The 20,020-nt window shown below is 42.6% G+C and overlaps 1 protein-coding gene across 1 annotated transcript in view; it reads left to right on the top strand.

The window, feature by feature from the left end:
* NDUFA10 (NADH:ubiquinone oxidoreductase subunit A10) overlaps window positions 1–20,020 on the top strand; it is a 145,455-nt gene that overhangs the window by 10,225 nt on the left and 115,210 nt on the right. The window contains exons 2-5 of the mRNA XM_085645142.1: window positions 5,467–5,635; window positions 6,564–6,779; window positions 14,041–14,127; window positions 15,185–15,306. Of these exons, the coding sequence (XP_085501268.1) occupies window positions 5,467–5,635; window positions 6,564–6,779; window positions 14,041–14,127; window positions 15,185–15,306 (594 nt within the window). The remainder of the gene's footprint in view (window positions 1–5,466; window positions 5,636–6,563; window positions 6,780–14,040; window positions 14,128–15,184; window positions 15,307–20,020) is intronic.

The raw sequence follows: 20,020 nt of genomic DNA, 5'->3' as shown, positions 1-20,020 counted from the left end.
TTCGGTCACACCTTCGAACTTTAGGTCGTTATGGTAGCTGGATTCTGTATTGAAGCAGGAGAGGCCATGCATCATACCTCTTATCTCCGTCTGTAACTAGAGTGTTGATGTGCAAGATTATTTGCCTACCTACATGCAGGCTTGGGACATAGGTCTGTTTACCTCCTCGAAAAGCGAAACATGTTAGTAGGCTTAGTAATCAGATAAATCATTTACATTAATCACATTCTCTATACTCAATGACCAGTTAACCCTATCATTGTTTTCATTTATATATAGTAAAGGAAAGGTAGCCAAGGTGGTGAACAACATGCTTCTTGGTGCCAAACTATGGCTCCCAAATAGTTTTATAGTACTTGCAAAGTATGGCCCTACGATAAAACAAAATACATGAAGTTCAATGGACAAATCTTTTCTATGGCTGTAGATTTCGTAGCCCTCTGCATGTACAAAAACCTTACACTCTGAATACTTCACTATGAGCCGTGTGTTTCTCAGATGGAACATTACAAATATATCTGATTGTCTGCCATATGCCCTTTGTTCTCGTTCCTCAGAGGCCCTTGGTTCAAGGGAGGACACTTCATTGGTTAAAATTCTTATACCTGAAAAACTTTAAGACATATTCCACCCTAATATGACACCATATGCCCATTCCTCAAACTGGAGACTTGAAGTGAAGAAACTGATCCTAAAGTCAGAGTATATATGTCTGGTTAACCGGTGCTACAGCGGCAGTTGCCAACAGTGGATATGCTCATTGTGTGAACATAGCATGCACAGAAGTCACACACTCCCTCAACCTGCTCCCATCTCCCCAAGCCCTCCTAAGGCAAATGATGGGTCATTGTTGCAAGCTGGTAACCGGGGCTTCCACGAAACCTGGGACACATACTGGGAATTCTGATGCATCAAATTAGAGCCGTGCTTCACTTGAAGGACCCATGATGAAAGGCGAAAACCTTTGTGTTCATTTCTGGCTGTAACAGTGGGATATGGGCTCTCGCAAATCTGGAGAGATGAATAGCCAGTGAAGGCTTGCCACTAGAGGCTGTTTTGCGATAGTCCATGCCCGTCCTTGATCTTTAGAAGCAGCAGGTATCATTTGTTACGGTCAAGGCCATGTACCGCAAGCCGCTTGAGACTTTATTCAAGATCCTTTTTAGGTCGAGTCTAGCGCAGCACACATGCGCTGCTCTAGGAGATGACCTTTTGGAATCGGTCTGCACTTTTCAAGCACTCGTGCTTGTGGCCGCATCCACCTTGCGGGAGCGAGCAGCGGCGCGCAGGGGCCATCTGTTTCCAATTAGCGTGGCCACGCGGTCGCTTTCACTTTCCCTGATTCTCGTGTCTCGGCGGTGCGGTCGCTTTCACTTTTCCTGGTTTATTTACTTTAGGCGCGCTGTGTTAATTTTTTATTTCACTCTTTCTTGTTGTTTGTGTTTTAAGCAACGCCCTTAATTGCAACGGCCAGGTCCCTTTGAGAGACACGCCACCCCCTCCAGTTTTGCTATCCCACTTTAACTCTGGCTTAATATAACATTTTGTTTCCTGGTCTGTATGCTTAAACAGCAAGAAAATGAACCCTATTTCCTCTTTTCAGAAAATAACTGGAACGCCCTTGATCATATTTTACCACTGGTCTAAACTTGGACGGATTCGAAGCTTTTAGGTACAGATTATGGCACTCTAAGCGCGTGCCCGCAGGCCAGTTCAAATACGCTGCTTCACAATTGATTTACGCTAATAACTGCCAAACACTTAGCGCACTGTGAAGGCGAAAGTTTTGACGAATTGTTCAGACTTCGGATCCGGGGCTACAGTATGTCTAATTGCTGCCAGGCTGAGACAGCAGCTGCCCTTCTTCGACTGACCAGTCAAGCTGACAGTAACTTGATAGAAGCCTTTTATGGACTTCTCATGTAAATTCTCTGCATGTGTTGATGAAAGGGTCTGTGATTGAGACTAAAGGCAGTGTCCTTCCCTCGGGACGTAACCTCTGAATAGACTATTTATGTTTATTTTTACTGCCTTTATCTTCATCCTTTCCAGAAACCACCTCTATCCGGGGATCTTAATCAGACATGACTGTCCTCGTGCTTCGTTGTAAACCCGCTCGTCTTCTTGTGACAGACACTCGACTGTAAAAGCTGTGACGGAATCAAAGACAGAGAGGTCACCGTCACAACAGGTTTCAGACGAATTTGCGTTTCTTTATCCCTCTAACTAGACAACTACTAACTACCTTCCAGTTGAGAAGGCAGGTTTAATCCTACATTGGGCTTTAAGTGGGATGAAAAAACTGGGGGTCTCTCAAAGGGGCGTCGCCAGTGTAAATAAGGGCGTGGCTTAAAAACACATAAGCAAAAAATTTGTGCTTTGCGTAGTGTGCCGACCGACTTGTATTTTGCTGTTTCTGTCATCCAGATATATGATACAACAAGTAACATCCTACCTACTACAAGCCAGGACTATTGGCTTTGTCAATGGTTGTTAGTTGCATAAGATAGATAAGCAGCAACTATGGCTATTATATAATATTGAAAAAGCTTCCACTAAAAGCCCTGGTGACACCACGACAATGTTGCTGCTCCTGACTTCCAAAAAGAGATGGGAAATCCAGAGAGAAAATGACTCTCTTTAAAGGATTTCCCTTCCCGTACAAAGCGTCATGCCCTAACTTCTCCACTAGTGAGAAGTGAGCAGTGTGAGCACGCGAACATCTATGTGCCTGATGTCACTGCAGTCCGGGAAAAAAACGGACCTCCTGTGCCAGGGCACAAACCAGAGCCCGATAGAGACCCGTTTCGAGGCCCCCTTTAAAAAACTGCCGGTGCTCAGCACCGGTGAGACCCGGCCCACTTTAAGCCCTGATTCTACAGTAAATATGTTAATGACCAGGTGAATAAAGGTGGGCACATCACCCACAAGGCACTATTATTGGAGTCAGGCACCTTAATGTTGCTCTCTGGGAAGGGCTATCGTCTTTTTAGGTCTAGCTTGTCAGTACTACTGTCTGCTGATGCAAACGTTACAAATTCTTTAATGCATACGTAGACTGGACTTTGGCTCCGCCCTTCAGATGAATTACCTTCTCCCCGCATGATAGTGATGGTTTCATGTATTATTCTGAATGTGGGACTATTTTACATCTCAAAAGTACTCTGAATCATCACAATTTCTTTTGTCTCATAGATGCAATATTTAAGGAAAGCAATCATATACTTTTTTTTCTTTACTGCAGTAGACCTTTTTAGGTTGAGCCTAGCGGCAGCGCACATGCACTGCTCGCTCTGCGAGGCATGCAGTAGTCGAGTATGCTGTGGAAGCCTCCCCTTCTCTCCGCCCATATTTTTGATTGACTGGTGTCATTGCCCTTGATAAATGCTGGCTTCCGATTGATAATGAGGCTTGTTAGTCCCTCCTTGTTACTGGGCAGATGATTTTTTTTTCTCTGTCCCCCCCCCCCCCCCCAAGTTTTGAAATATGTGGATTGTAGGTCACCACCATTCAGAGAGGGCAACATTGCGAACAGTTGATTACGTGTCTGTATATTAGTGTATTTATTATGTGTTATAATATCATTGCATGGCCTCAAACTTATAAGATCCAAAAGGCGAGACCTATTTGCTATGCCAATGCTTGTTTCCAGTTCCCCCTCCACGCAGATGCAGGTACCTAGGCCTTGTTCTTGCTCTGAATCAATGAGCTCCTTCTCTCAGTAGGAGCGCCTGGCCCCAATCACGCTGCGAACAAGAGACTGCAATAGGGCTCTGCTGATAACTATGACTGATCTCATCCTCTTGGGCAAATGTTTTTATTCTGGTGCTGGAGAGCTTCTCCTGAATTCGGGACAATACTGGCTTTCAGGTGTTATATCTTAAACAGCACTCAGCAGCGCTGGCGGGCCTCCAAGCCCAGTTAAATGATGTGCCTTGTTCAATATCTGTACCTCTAGCCAGTGTGGTACAGAACATGTATTTCACCCTGACCCCTGTGAAACACATTGGGGGCCACCACAGGTGACCTCAGGCATGTGCGTTCCATGAGTTAGTGCAACCATCTGAAGAAAAAGTATGGTATTATCTGGCAGAACTGCAGAAAGGACAAATGGGGCAGCCAAACGGTCTGTTCAATAATTTGCTCTATAGCTAAGTTTTGTCCTGTCATGGTTTACATGTGGATTTCCTAAATCCCTCGCAAGATGCGCTGCAAGGCCTTAGATGGGGAAGATACATGAAGAGAACCTCTGTCTTGTACTGCAGCATTTGTCATCATAGAGCACACCTCATCTGGACATGCAAATATATTAATACTAGAAGCATGCCCCAATGTGTCACAAGCCTCTGTATACGCAGAAGTAAGTGAACGTTCCCATTTATGGGGCACTGAATAGACCGTCTACTAGAAGGCCAGTAGGTGCTCTCCGGGTGGCACGGTTAAAAACGCACTATGTATTTGGCTGTTACCAGCCATCCATTTCTCAAAATTATGGTGAGGGGACAGTGTTCAACCTCCATTTTGGGCAGCGGTACAATTTGGGTGCACTCACAGAGCAGCAGTAGCTTTTGTAAGGTATGGCTTCTCTACAATTTACTTTACAGATTGTCAAATTCACTAAAGGAAAAACCAGAGGCCGAAGGGAAGAAGGCAGATGGGATAGCTATCCACACAGCGTAGAGCTTTGCCTCTCCGCCTGCCTCAAAGAAAAATCTAAAAATTAGAATCTAGGCCAGGGCAGCACATGTCCAGTAGGAACTAGGTAGGATTTAGCATTTCTCCCACTAACCAGCAAGCAGAACCGAATAGAAGAAATGATAATCCTTCTCTGCAGCCACCTAGCAAACCAGAATTACACTGCTGTGCCCAACCAACCTCTACTTAGATGGCTCCAGTAGCTGCTGATCTAGATGGACTGTATTGGACCCCATGTGAAAATGCAGTGTTCCTTTATGATGCAATATTGTTGTGAATGGGGTTAGTCTGGTTGTTTTTTCGCATAATCTTCCACTGTAAAAAGGCTATGGTTTCTAGACAAAATACATAGTCCTCTTGCTCCAGCTCTTTCAGAAACAACTTTTTGCAGAAATGCTGAAACCCTCTTGTATATTTGTGAATCCTGCAAGAAGACCGCGCTTGACATTAGAAATATTGAGTTCATATGAGTGCAAATTATGACTTTCTGATGGCACTTACGATTCATCTTTACAATGTCTCTGATAACTTTATAGTGGTGGAAACTGAATTGATGTTTGTTAAAAGTCTCATATTAAAACTTTCAGTCAGCTGTACCCCTTTTCAGGGTGAACTTTCCTGCTCACCGTATCGTCATAATCTACATTTTTGAAAATGTTATTGAGTCACTTAAGATTTTTGTTCACCCATAACAAATTTAGTGTTACAGAAAGCCTGCGAAAACGGACGTGCTCTGTGATCCTAATTGTGTGTTTATTCTCCTTTCCGCAGGTCCGGCCTCATACGATTTCACAGCGCAACCTGAAATATGGCTACTTGGCTTACATATTGGGCGAGAGGTGTTTGAAAAAGTTCAACAAACTAAGCAAAATCATTACTGTGGATGGCAACTTGTCTTCTGGCAAGAGCCAGCTAGCACAGCAGCTGGCAAAAAGCCTAGGTGGGGAATAATTGTATTCATGGGTTTATGAGTCTTGTAGGAATGTGCTATCATTTGTTTACATTTTTTTTTCCATCAAGACACTCGCTTCCTGACTTGTGGCACTGCAAATGAGATGGGCTTTTGAGACCAGTGGTCGCAATTGGTGTTCCTTTATAAAGTTATAACCTGTCCTACCCATTTGTGAGGAGCAGTACTTGCTCGGTCTTAGCGTTGCTTCACATTTCTGGCCAGAAAAGGTTCTTTTCACCTGAATATATATCAATACTGTGATGTGAAATTTCAAGCACTTTTCTAATTGTAGGGGCTGCTTGATAAATTTTGTGATAGACCACGTAGGGTTTTGATCAATTAATTTGCATCATTCCAACTGCGTTTTCCAAGTAGATTCCTCGGCTCTTCTTAATGTAGTTGATCATGCTTAGTAATGGCCTAAGATCATTCGATAGTAGAAGCTGATAAGGAATTTATGTTTATAGGGCAGAAACAATAGGACTTAATGAAGAGGTTTTCAGAGAAGGAGGCCGTTCAACAAGGATGTTTCCTGAGTGGATGGCTATTGGGGAGTTCTTCACAATTTTGGTTGACGACTGGGGATACCATCACTAACTGGAGTCACCGGATTTTCTTCCTGCGTAGTCTCGTGGGGACTTTTCCCCAATAGATGGTCCGTGAACCCCTCTCTCTTCCACCCATCACATTAGAGGTTGATGCAGTTGCTATAGGCTGTTGTATTCCGAATGTTCAGTGGCCTTTATTCGTTCCCTTCATGTTTTTATTTGATATTAGAGTACCCCTTTACAGTGACCCTGTATGCCTACCTGTTTCTCTTCCTCTGATTCATTGATTACCTTCGTGTCTTCTTACAAATTCCATTGACAACCCCCTTGACCTCTTCTGAACCTTTATGCATTTGTTTTGTTTTTAGGACTTCATTATTTCCCACAGGCAGATGTTCACTATATAGACAAGATAACTGGAGACGGATCGATTCTAGATCCAAAGTACAACGGGTTCTGCACCCTGGAGCAATTCTATGAGGATCCCAAGTGCCCTGATGGGAACTCATACCGGCTTCAGTTCTGGATGTACAGTGTCCGCATGATGCAGTACTCAGACGCCTTGGAACATTTGCTGAGTACAGGTTAGGCTTGAAAGTGGGACTGAATGTTTGCTACATGTTGGTTGGCGAAACTAATGTTATCAATGCTTTGACATCTACTGAGAGACATCATTCTGCTGTGTTAGACATTCCTTGTGTACAAGGGATGCAGTGTTACTTCTCTTATATGGAGGTGTTTGATGGCTAATTTTGTCTATGAAATTTAATGCTGCTCGATGAAGGATGTGGTTACAATTACGAAGTGTTTGCTGCTCTCACTTTTGTTCCTTTCAGCTTAGCTTTGCTGAGACATGCTTATCACTTATTATCTCCCATTTCTTCCAGCCGCTATTTTGCATGAGGTATCCAGCTTCTTCGTTTTTTTCCTTCATCTATTGTGAGACACACAGCTAGGAGGTGCCAGTCAGTCAGTCAAAATCTTTATTCGGCTGTGTACCAGCCATAAAAGAACAGATAAAAGAACAATGTTTCAGAGCAATTAACACAATACAATTGAAATTTAGCTGACATGATCAATACACAGAAACATTTTTTTTTTTTAAAGAAAATCATTTTCCGACAACGTTACGAAGCCGTACTGCAGCAGAAATGTACTTATAAATCATTAAACAGGTAAATTCATCATTTAAAAGAAGCAAATAGTTTATTGCGGGCTGACACTTTTTTATATGTAAAAATCTTAACAATGGTTTTAAAAAAGCGAGTCTTGGTTTAAGATAACGTTTGCAGAAAAACATAAAATACAAAGTGCTCTGTGTAGACGCCGAACCACATGGACACAATTCTAGTTTGGCGTTGCAGTATGTATCACGTGGATATGAGACGAGAAATGCCCATCCTAAACCGAATCCGATAAAACATTTTGGCGTGGTGAAAATAAAAAGAGAAGTAGGATTCAATTCCTGATGAGCTTACTAACAATGAGTGCTCTACGACCCTTTTTTTGACCATCTCTTGTCTATCTCTGGTAAGCTTTAAATGGGAAAGAAAATCTCTTTTCAGCTTGGCTCTTGGGGTTGTGGATATATTTCCAGGGGTGTCAAAACAATCCTTCAGTCCAAGCTTCTCCAATTGTTCTTGTATATAAGACAACCAGGGTATTTTTTTTTACATGATCCAGATTCAAGCAATCCGTAATTATATCTCGATTTAAAACTGGTTCCTCTTTTACCCAGATGTTTGCTATAACAGCAAGGGTGCTAGTTGAATACGAAAGGATAATGGTGTTAGATTCAATTCATTGTGACAGAAAGTAGCAGGAGTGCTTTTGGGTACTGTCAACACACGTTTTAAAATCATGTTTTCTACTTTCTGAAGACCTAAAGTGTTGCAACAACCCCAGGCCTCGGCACCGTACAAGGTGACAACGCCCGTACGTGCTTTGTAAATATCTATAATGGCTTTTATGGGGCGAGAGCCTAGTTTTTTTATCAATTAAAAATGGCCTCCACGTTTCTATTAAAACCTCCAATCCTTGCGTCAACTAGGTTAGACCAGGTATTTTTTTCATTAAAAAGAATACCTAGATAAGAAAAGGTTGGCACCTGGAGCAATTTTTCATTCTTTATATAAAAGGTTTTTGTGGGAAGTTTGCCCACCACCAGATTTTGCAACATTTATTTTTAACCCAAGGTCGCTCATATTATTATTAAAACTGATTAAAAACCTTTAATATATCTGTACTGAAGAGTACTTGTATTACCATTTATGTGATACCCATGCTTGGCTATCCACCTGTACATAACTGCGACATCAATGCGCTCACCATGGCAAGGCACTTGAGGAACCTATTTATTAAGTTATTTATTATTATTTACTTTGTATTCTTTGTATTCCTTGTATTCTTCGTAACTTTGTATTCTTTGAGATTTGTATGATTTATAAAAATGACTTGAAATAAAAACCTTTGCAGTCCCACCCCTGTTCTCGACATTAAAACACAATCATCAGTGTATAATAATGCCGGAAGGGACCTGTGGCCTATCAAAGGTGCATCTGTGTTTTCAGTTCTGATGTGGCTATCTAAATCATTTATAAACAAAATAAAAAAGGCGCAAGTACACATCCCTGGCGGACCCCACAATCCATCTTTATTGGAGAGGTGAGTTCGCCATCAGCTTCATATTGCACTCTCCCTGTGACTCCCTGGTGCATTGCTGCTAAGAAGTGGACTATGGGTGGTTCAATACCCATAAGCAGCATTTTCTTAAAGAGACTCCCCCTCTGCACCTAGTCAAAGGCGGAGGTAAAGTCCATAAACCCAAGGTATAAGAACCCTGACTTAGCCATGGTATATTTGCCGATGATCAGGTGCAGATTAAGGCAATTGGTAGAGAAGTTGGCCTAACGGCTAGGGCGCTCGACTTCAGACCTGGGGAACTGGGTTCGAGTCTCGGTAATGAGGCTGAACATCCTGTGATTCTGGGCAAATCACTTAATCTCCCCGTGCCTAACAAAGAATTAATGTATGTCCTAATGTAACGTAACTGGTAGTATGTAAAGCGCTCTGATACCTGATTGGATTCGGGTCAAGTTCGCGCTATATAAAATACTGCAAAACTAAAAGGCACTGTTCTGTAGTGCCCAAGCCTTTCCTAAAACCATATTAAACATTTTAGAATTTCCCATTTTCTGCTATCCAGGTCTCCAACCTCTCTAATATTATTCGTCCCATAATCTTGCAAGAGCAGTCGATTAAAGATATCGGTCGGTAAAATTTAGGGTCTGACCTGTCTCCCTTTTTAAATATAGGGACTATTATAACCGATCTCCACGAGTCTGGGGGACCCTGGGCCGCAGAGCATCTCAAGATATTAGTGAGCAACGGAAGCTACAGGGTGGTGTTGGCTAAAAACAGATCCGCGGGTATCCCATCTTGTCCAGGGGCTTTGTTCTTTACAGTCTGAGATAGCGCCCTATGTACCTCATCTAGAGTCGGAGGGGAGTTGGGGGGGGGGGGTTCCAAAGTAGATGCCACATATTGGAGGTCGGCACTGGCATGTGAGTCAGTACTAATCCCATAGAGACCAGCATAATGTATCACCCAGGTCTCAGGCATGATTGTTACATCAATACTACCATTTTTTATATCACTAAAGTAGTCATAGTTTACAGTCTGCCAAAAGAGTCTGGAGTCTTTACTCTGGCATGCCACATGTAGTTGACCCCATGCTTCTTGCCTGATTTCCATCTTACGTGCATCCAACGCACGCTTCTAATCCATGCGTGTCTGTCTCACTTCCACCTTATTACGAGGATTAATTTTTAAAGTCTAAATTATTTGTGTAGGTGGGAACATTCACTATTGAACCATCTTTTACTACTATGCGGTCTATCATTATTGTTCTTGGTTAAAAGCGCCTTGATTGTCTAAGTTATTGCCATGAACAATTTGATCATGACTTGTATTTTTATATTATCTTCCAGGCAATCCAGAACTTGCCTAATGTTATTTTTTATAATCTCCTCCAGAACAAAATCGGGGTTCAGAGTGGACCATTTCCGTGTCAACCCCTTATTTTTGGCATAGGTCAAAGGAGGTATTCTGAGTTGTTTGAATGAATCGTCGGTTGGCACCACCAGTTCTAAAGTTAGTGGATAATGATCACTGAAGTGAATTATAGGGATGTTAAAAATCACGGAATGTGAGTTAAAATATTCAGACAGAGCAATAAAATCGATCAAAGTGCCTTGGCTTCTACCAACATATGTTACCACATCAGAATTTAACAATTCTATAAAATCTAGAGTTAAACATAAAGAGAGCTTTGATAATAAAGAATTTAAAATGTTCCCACATAAACAATGCTCAAAATGATAACCACCCATCATGTCTCCGACTAATTGATGGCATGCAGCACGTTTGGAGAGGGGACATAATTTACAATTAAAATCGCCCCCCACTATAAAATCCATTTTTATCTCATCTATGTGTCTCATTAATGCGATTTCCAATTCTTGAGCAATGATTATATTTGTGTTATTAAAATTATTGTGATAAAAATTAACGGCCATCAAAGTCAGGTTTTTCCTAAATGAGATATTAATAATCTGGAAATGCTGTGACTCTAAATACATCTTCCTTACTCTGCCATTTAATGTAGTTGAGACAAGAGTTAGTAGTCCTCCTTTGTCGTTGCCTCCTTCAGAGGCTCTGGCTGGTGTGTGAATAGAATAAAAAACATTTATATGAGCTATGTTATGCATCCAGGTTTCCTGCAAACAGACTATACTATACTTCCCAATAAAAGCCACCCAGTCTTCCATTTCTAAATTATTTGACAGTCCTGCAATGTTCCAGAAGAGCCTGCCATATGTTGTTTTACTGGTCTGGCTAATATGCACACTCTCTAGGCAGCAAATAGCTGCAACACCACCTTCTTCTATCACCGTATCTATTAATACATTGGGATCTAACATCCCCAGAGAAGGTTCACCCAGCAATGCTGGTAAAGGCTCTGATATTAAATCAGAGATAGAACTATCTAAGTTGGACACTGTAGGATGCATTAGATTCGGCAAATCACCCGACTTGGACGGGGTGATTTCTTTTAACAATTTAGTATTGAAAGATGATGAAGGGGTCTCTATTGGTGCGTGATGATTAATGCTATCTGTTTAAAAAAGAAAGTATGGTAAAGTTGAGTTTTCAACACCAAGCACCCTCGGGGGCTGATAACTCAGTCATTCCATCTGATCTAAAGGTGAGAAATAATTAAAAGTTGGAACGGTAAACTGAGAGAGCGCTTTGGTGTTTAAAGGGGCAGGATCAGTACCTTTGTTTTTCAAGGGCTTGTAAAAGTATCCTAGTGGTACAGCTTCAATAAGGCCCCCCGCACTCTTACCCCAGGGGAGTCTATCCATAAGCCAATGCACTAAAGCTCTGTCCCTAAAACTTACAACAATACAGCCTGTGGGCCCACCCATGACACCCGTTCAACATTATTTATATTATCATGCAAAGTATCGCTTCCCAAGCAATCCATAGTCTTTGCCAACCAGTGCACTGTTTTATTTTTAAGCTGTATACAGTCTTCTTCTTTGTTTGTTGGTGGAGAGGGGACATTTTTAAGGAAAATGACATAAGGAGTGGCTTCTGGGGGAAGATGGAGTGTTCTATGGTTGTTTTTACAGATACCAACTAAGTGTTTACTAATTTGTCTACTAGTGTGATTAAACCCACTATTTTCCCCGGGTACAGGTGTAAAACCCAACCCTCCTTGTCCTGGCTGATTCACTGATTGTTTTGCAATCTGGGTGTTAATAGTGATACAGTCCACAGCTGGTAGAATCGGGGGGATCGGATGGTAACTGGGGGAAATCCAAATTTATATTGTGAATAGAGTTAGTCCTGGTTTCTGTACCTGAGGATAGCTTTGAAACACTGGAGCCAATTCGTATTTTTAGTGACACATCAATGTTGTTTAACTTGTTTAACACCCCAAAAAGGGGATCAATAATTGTCTTAAGGATAACCTCCATTGAACTTGTGAGATGTTTAATTAATGCACTGTCCCCCAGTGGCTCAATACTCATAGTGTCCGTAACAACGTCCAAAGTTCTGGTCTTTATTGGTGGTTTTCGAGGGGGGGGGCATGATTTTTTTGCTTGTTGCTATTGGCAATGTATCTTTCTTAGCTTTCCCACAAGCCTTAGAATTTTTTAGGTGGCGGTGGGCAAAGAGTGTTGATGACCCCTCCCCCCCGCCCCTCCTGATTGGTGCCAATATTAGCTTCGTCTCTGCTTGGGTCCAAACTAGTAGATACAATATGTTTGAGTGCATTCTCCTGCTCATGTGCGGTCTCCACTGAGGAGCCATTTTCTAGTGCCCTTTGGGTTTCCCCCAGTCTCTCTTCCACAGACTCTATTTTACTTGTAATGGCCCCTATTGCTGTTGTTAAAAAGTTGGTGATCAATGAGGTTAATGGCCAGCCCTTCAGAGAAGTCATGACTGTTTTTCTTTTCCCCATCTCCTTACCTTAGATGGCCTTTAGATGTAACGTCCGCCAGCGCGATGACTTTGCCAATGTGCTATTCCAGGCTCTCCTTGTCACTATTATCCAGCCTAAGGACCAGGCCCAGCCCGGCCTTCTCCGGACGCGCACAGACTGGCCCGGCCTTGGCTCGGGGCGCGGCCTGCTTTATGCGCCTCCAGGTGCAGAGGTGTGACGCTGGCGCCTCCTGGCGCTAGGCCTTGTGGGTATTGAAGTCCTCCCCACAGGCTGCAACAGCGGCGTGTTGATTTGGCTGCAAAAACTTGGGCCCCTTCGAGGGAAGGTGCAACGTGCCTTGGGCCTCTCCTAGGGGGCTAATGTGCGGCGTGCCTCTGTCTCAAAGGAAAGTGCTCTGTGCTGTGAGGGCGTCCCGCGCCGGTGTGAACCTTTGAAGGTGCGCCAATGATGGATCCTACATGCTATAAGGCCCATTTATTCCCATGTAATGTTCTCTCCAGGTTGTAGATGTTCCCCCTTTTCAAGAGCGAGTCCCTGCTCTTAACTAATGATTGTTGGGGGCTTTGCAGCATTAGTTTGTGTGTTCTTTCCTGCTCTGTAATCGCTATAGTGAGGTTCAGCAGATTCCAAATTCACGTAAATAGCGGAAAGCAAGAAAGTGCTCGCTTCTCTTTGAGTGTGGTCCCTAATAACCAAATAAAGTGGAGCAATTAGTTTTCTCAGTATTAATTATTTTAAACGAGCTGTTCTTTATTTAAGTTGCTAAAACTGTGTGTTACATTTTCACTGCGGCTGATTCCTTTCTTTTGGCTAAAATGAACTCCCATCCCGCCTCGTGCAGCTGCTGCTCTCCACAGCCTGCTTTCCATGTACAGGACTAATCTGCAATAATCCTCTGGGAAAGCCTGATGCCATCCCCGTAGTCTTCTGCCAAAACCTGCAGTTCACTTTTAAACCCTACAGCCCTCTTCCCATCACTCCTGTCAATAGCTCTGTGTCTATAATAAGTGCCTTCTGGTATTTCACACTGGAACCGATTGCCGACACACAGTCTGTATTCTATCCTCACTGCTGGTACTACCGCCCTTACTAATGGGTACATCAAGTCTCAGTTTGTGCTCTTAGCTGTCTGTTTTGCATGATCTTAAGTTGACTGTATATGGCGTTTGTAACAAATAGTCTTTTTTTGTTTTCAGTGCATCTGACAGCCTCCTATGCCTAGATTTGGTTTGAATGGATTTTATTGATTTTTGTCTCCCTGCTCGAGTCTTGTCTTCAGGTCTCTGCTCTCCTAATATTTCCCTAGATAACACTGTTTCTTTACCCTTTAGGACAAGGTGTGGTATTAGAACGATCCCCCTTCAGTGACTTCGTGTTCCTTGAAGCTATGCTCCAGAATGAGTACATCCGAAAGCAGTGTGAGTCCTTCCAATCATCCTTCTCTTTTGCGTAGTGGTGCTGAGCAAGCTTTGAAACAGTATGGTACAGCAGCAGTGGTGACAGAGTAGCTAAGGGGCACCATCCAAGCGTTGTAACCCGGGAAAGGTGGTGTGAATCAGTCATTATGGGCAATCCAAGATTGGCTGCATGATTAAGGAGAGAAAATATATTTTTATAGGAGAAAACATAGTTATCTAGGAGTGCAGGTTCTGTACGGTCTCTGAGTTAAGTGGGGGCATTCTAGAGCTCAACTGAAGGAGATGCTTTTATGAAGGCGAGGGGTGTTAGCCGTTCATAGACATTTTTTGTGAACTTCATCTGGATTTCTAGATTATAAATGTGATTCCAGAGCCTCTTTAAAAAGTTATGCTGACACACACAAGACCCTGACCTCTTGCTAAAATTGTCAAACCTAGAAAAAGCTTTTGGAACGTGCATTTATGTTAATAGACAGCATGCCATGCGTTCTTTCTACATGTTTTGTCAAATCATATCAACTTTGAGCTAAGCGTTTCAGTTTTGATCTAGTATTCACCAATTCTAGATTGCAGGTACTCCGAACAACCTTGAGCAGCATTTAATTAACTACATACAAAGTTTGAGGTTCAAAGCCAAACAATAAATGCCATTTTGAATTCCCAAATATTTGTTCTTTAAACTACTGTTATTTATAGGCAGTAGCTTTTTTCTTCATATACATAGTCTGTAATGCGAAAAATAATAACAAAGTAAAGGTATGTGCTGCTTTAAAACTCCTCATGTTGGCTTCTGGCTATATGTTACGATTGTGAATCTAGAGTCCATTGTATATGACGTCTGTTTTCTTGGTGTCAGGGTGGCCCTAGAACCTTTTCTTTGGATGGGCCACTTTTATTTTCAGAGGGTATTGAGAACTTCCATTGGTGTGTAACATATCCCCTTATGCCTTGTTTTAGGAATAAACATAGAAACCCCTTACAGAATGGGATGCTGAAGGGCATATCGTGGGCCTTATGAGGCACTGTTGATTCCTGTTCAATTTTTTTCTTCTTTTAGGTGTTGATCATTACAATGAAGTGAAAGGAATCAGCATTGTTGAGTTTTTACCCCCTCACTTGGCTATCTATGTAGATGTTCCCCACAAAGAGGTCTACCAGAGGATTCAGGAGAAAGGCTCGGTAAGTTACCCCTGACCACCTTTTCAATGGAGAAGTTTATCTGCCTCTTTTTAGCATAGTTAATGCATTGGGTTTGAGCGGAAATGCGAGTGGTGTGATCTATTCTGTATTTTCAGCTTATGCCTTGCATTTTACCCCTATTGGCTGGTACCATTCTTCATGTGTGAGAACATGACTGGCGCCACATCATTGAGCTTTGTGAGTGCCTAATGGCTCAACTTTGGGACTTGTGGAGTGTAATACGTGTAATTGTTTATATTTTGGATTATTGTTAGTAAACTGACTTGACCTTTGGAAATGGTTTTCATTTATTCTCAAGTCTGCCATCTGTTTTTCACCCCTCCACCGTTTTGGAAATAAAATAACATTATCTCTGGGCTTTGTCTGTTATCTAAAGGACTGACGCTTCGCTTACAGAATCGGATTTCAAGTTTAAATTATTTAGATTGTCTTCCCACCGGTTCTCATTTTTGGGTTTCGCCTGCACATCGCTGTGCTTTTGAAATCTATTTTATTTAATATAGCTTAAAAGGGCTTACATGTGTTGCTCTTATCTTTTCCTGATACCGAAGTATTGTGTTCATCCGCTTTTGTGTGGAACTTTTTTTATGCAAGCATGCTTGTTACACGAAGTATTGTGTTCATCCGCTTTTGTGTGGAACTTTTTTTATGCAAGCATGCTTGTTACTTTCCTGCAGTCCCTCTCTTTCACTTTTAGATGCACTCTAGGAGAGCCCATGTGTCTGCTGTCTCCCTCAGCTGCGTTGCTTGTTATGTTTTATGTGCAGATGTTTTGCCTCACAATTACGGTCTCGTGGCATCCTGCCATAGACACCATTTCTGTGTTCATGACGTGCTTCAAGATAGCCATCCTCTCTCTTTTCCACATTTTCAGCTGATTTGCTGCTCTGCTGTGAGGTCTACATCAGTTTGTGTGCGGATACTGCTGCTCATGTCTTTCACTGTCCTCGGGGTCTGGTGGTGACTGCACTCATGTCGGAAGTCTCACCTTTAGTGCAATTTGTGAACTGGTCTGCAGGCAGTTTCTGTTCGCCCTCCCTGTGCTGGGTCTTCTGCTTATTGCTGGATGTGTTCTGGCCCTTCCGGCCCTTTGATGTCACGCACACAGGGTTGCGTTGGTCTCTTGCCTGTCCACGTCTAATGGTGCCATGCACTCTGTGCTAATCACTGATTATTTTTTCATGTGCGCGTGGGTAACTGGGGGTTGGATGTACCCCACTTTTACACTTGTCCTGGGCATGTTTTCTTTTCCAAGATCTGGGTTACTCTAGAGACCTGAAGTGCTGACCTGCTAGATACACCCTCTTCAGGTTACTCCAATACAGAAGGCTGGAAAGGAATATAACTTTTCTGGACAGTATCACATGGAGATTGCATTATGGGGCTATAAAAATAGGAATGCTGTGACTAAATGGAGTGTGAAAAATATATTACAATATATTTAGAAAACTGAAAATTGCAATTGCGTTCCAAACAAGACTAATAGACAGAAAAGCTTGTGTTTGTGCAGTGCTTTGACTTGTCCTTGCCCCTCAATGTAAACGCCTCCACAGATCCGAATCGAACTTCTGTCTGAGATGAAAACATTCGGAAAGTCATAACCAGGCTACCAACTGATGCCCCAGTGATATACTAGTGGCAGACCGTGATTTATACAAGTGTAGAAAATAGCGATACCAGTTTTTGCGCTTTCTCTGGTTGTTACATCCTTCCCCATTTCATACGACCCATTTCGAATTTTACTCAAGAGAATTCTATTAAAATGTCCTCACATAAGACACACTGTTAAGTCATCTAGTTAAAATCAGTAGTGGCCCACTATCAGCTACATCACCTGTTCAATAAAAATGAAAAGTGAAAGTAAAAAAATAACAAAAAGTAAATGGCAATAAAATACGGTGACAAAAAGCCCAAATAATTTTTTACTGTGTACGTGCATCCTCACTACTCTAACAACAACTTTTGGAAGACAAACGCGTCAATCCATAGTAAGCAGATCATTTCACTCAAATATTTTCTGGTAGCATTTCTTGCCTTTTTCATAGTGAAATGGAAAATATTTTTAAATGTAGTTATTGTTAGCATTATACTTGTGCCCACCCGCTACTGTTGTTCCTTTTTGTGGCCATGCTTCATTCCAATTATGAACTTTCCTTTGTCATTTGGTTTTGACTGCACAGCACATGCACTGTACTTGCGAAGTCTTTTGTATTTCATTAAAAAAAAATCTTAAGAGGCTTAGAACCCACCCAATACTTGCCTGAACTTGCCATTTGTTGATTCCAACGTCGTTGCCTATCATTGGCCAGCAGGTCGTCTGCTTTCGCTTCCTGCTCTGCTTCTGCCATCCATGCTGTGATGTAGCTCTTGGACCAAGTAATGCTTACGGTCACTGGCACTGCCCAGTGTCCTTCCACTGGCTACTTACTCAGAAAGACCTTTTTTTCGCATTTACGAACAAGAACTCCATACGAGTGCATGCGTTTGTCATCTCCCTGCACTGGCACACTAAATAAGCCCATGTTTCCTGCACCCCCTTCTCTTCCATTCATAGCATTTTTTGTTGCCAATACTCTGTCCCAGCTGCTTTCCCACACCCCCAGTTACTTCCTCGATTGCTGCTCCTACACCCTCAATCCTGTGTGCTTTCACTCGGTAGCCCTAGTCTGCTGCCTCTGCTTAATATTTCCCCCTTTTATGTATGGATTTATGTAGTGCAAACACGACCCAAAGGTATTTGTGTGCTCCACCCATGGCTGTTTAAGCACAGCACCCCCCGCTTTTGTTTGGAACGAATCCCCGGTTTCAACCCACCACGTCCTCCTCCCTGAGCCCGCGATCTCCCTAGTGGCCACCACCCTCCTTCCTTGTCTTTTCTTTGTCTCTCTTTCCTACACTACGCCGCTCAGATGCCACATGTGGTAGAAGAGAGAAGCCGTGCCTTGCCAGGACCTGGGTGAGGAGAGCAGTGCCCAGGCAGCTGTCTCCAGCATATTAAAACACAGCATGACTTTGCCTCATTTTGTAACTGAGCACAACTCGTACATACCTTTCACCTGCTTTGAGACACCGCTCACCCAGCACACTCGTCCACCATTTACTCTGCACAGTCACCCGGACATTGCGCTGGCAATTGGATACTGCTCATCCACACTTGCACGGTGCTGACTCTGCCACTCACAAACCATTGACCTACCTCTCCCCAGCACTCGTGTTCCTCTCACCCTCCACCCACACCTCTCACACTGAAATCAAACAGCTCATCCTGCACTTATACTGTTGACACACCGCTCACACCTCTTACCTTGTACATGGTAAAATCTCTCACTCTACGCTCCCGCAATTCTCATTCTGGACTGAACACACATCAGTCACCATGTTTTGAGGCACTTTCACCCTGCACTCACACTAATCAACCTTCGTTCCTGCACCACTGACCCTGCACAGAGAGCACTCACACCATTCTCCCTGCACTCCTACACTACTCCCACACCTCTTAATTTATTATTAACCCCATAGGCAAAATCTAATGCATTTACCAATGCTTCTTTTCTTTTCCCTCTTCGTGTGTGCTCTAAACTTTCTGTAAGTAGTGCCTTCGTGAAGTAGATTTCTTAAAAATAATCCTAGCTTCCTGGGACTTTCACACTCGCTCATTCTGGGTGTGAGGTTGGAGTGGAGGCAGGAACCTTTACACAAATGACAGAAGAGAACAGCCAAGATGTAGGAGCCCAATTGTCTAACCAAAAGTTTCTTAGGAAGTGTCCATGAGGCTAACTTCATAGTCCGCAGAACTACCCCAGAATTTCAAGCGAGCAACATCATCTGCAAATTTCAAAACTGACAAGCGGTGCTCGCTCTTTTCTTGGTGTTCGTTTTTACATAAGCCCATTTGAGTTTACTTTTATTTGGAAGGCCAAGCGAGGTGCACCCTTGAATGTAACTTTCTAACTAACGTCATTAAACATTACTTGGAAAATTTACCTTTTTTCAGGGTTGTTGAAAGGGCCTAAAATTGATAAAGTGAGGATGATCTGCAGCCTTTGGTGTCACTGAATAATGTTTACTCCATCGACATATTTTTTAAAGCTTGTGATTTTGAAAATGAAAAGTGTGATTATACAAAACTTTTACTACCCCAGAACTTCTTTGTTTGGTTTGTTGGACTCCAATCAGACGGGACCACCCTGAGCATGCGCTTTATCAAGCGGTCGCTCTTTATAATCCTGAATGTTTTCCTCCTTCTCATTCCTAGATTAATTCAGACATCACTTCACCCTTTAATGTGACGCAAATACTAATGCCGCTGTGTTCACTAGTAAAGGAAACTTCGACAGAAAAGCAAAGAAGCCAGCAAGTGAGAGATTATTTGGCATAAGGCTTGAAATGCCATGACAGTTACCTTGAAAGTCATTGGTTTCAGGAAGGATAGTAAGGACACATTTATATTTAACTAACATAAATGCATAGATACTAATTGGTGCCTTCTGCCAGCCCTTGTTTGAAGCCATCAGCCACCTGCATCCTGGGAAGTGGAGTCTCACATCTAACATTGTAAGTAAGGGTTAACACTTCCAACATGCACTGTACTTTAAGTTAGGCGGTATTAGCGGTCATAAAATTGTAAATGTGTAATGTTGAGAAATAAGTTATTAATTGCCCTGAGACCTCATGGCAATTGTGCAAATTGATC

This window comes from Triturus cristatus, chromosome 3_1 (genome assembly GCF_964204655.1).
Source record: "Triturus cristatus chromosome 3_1, aTriCri1.1, whole genome shotgun sequence".
Classification (NCBI taxonomy): Eukaryota; Metazoa; Chordata; class Amphibia; order Caudata; family Salamandridae; genus Triturus; species Triturus cristatus.
Note: the sequence above shows the minus strand (reverse complement) of the source record. Positions and strands in the feature narration are given on the sequence as shown.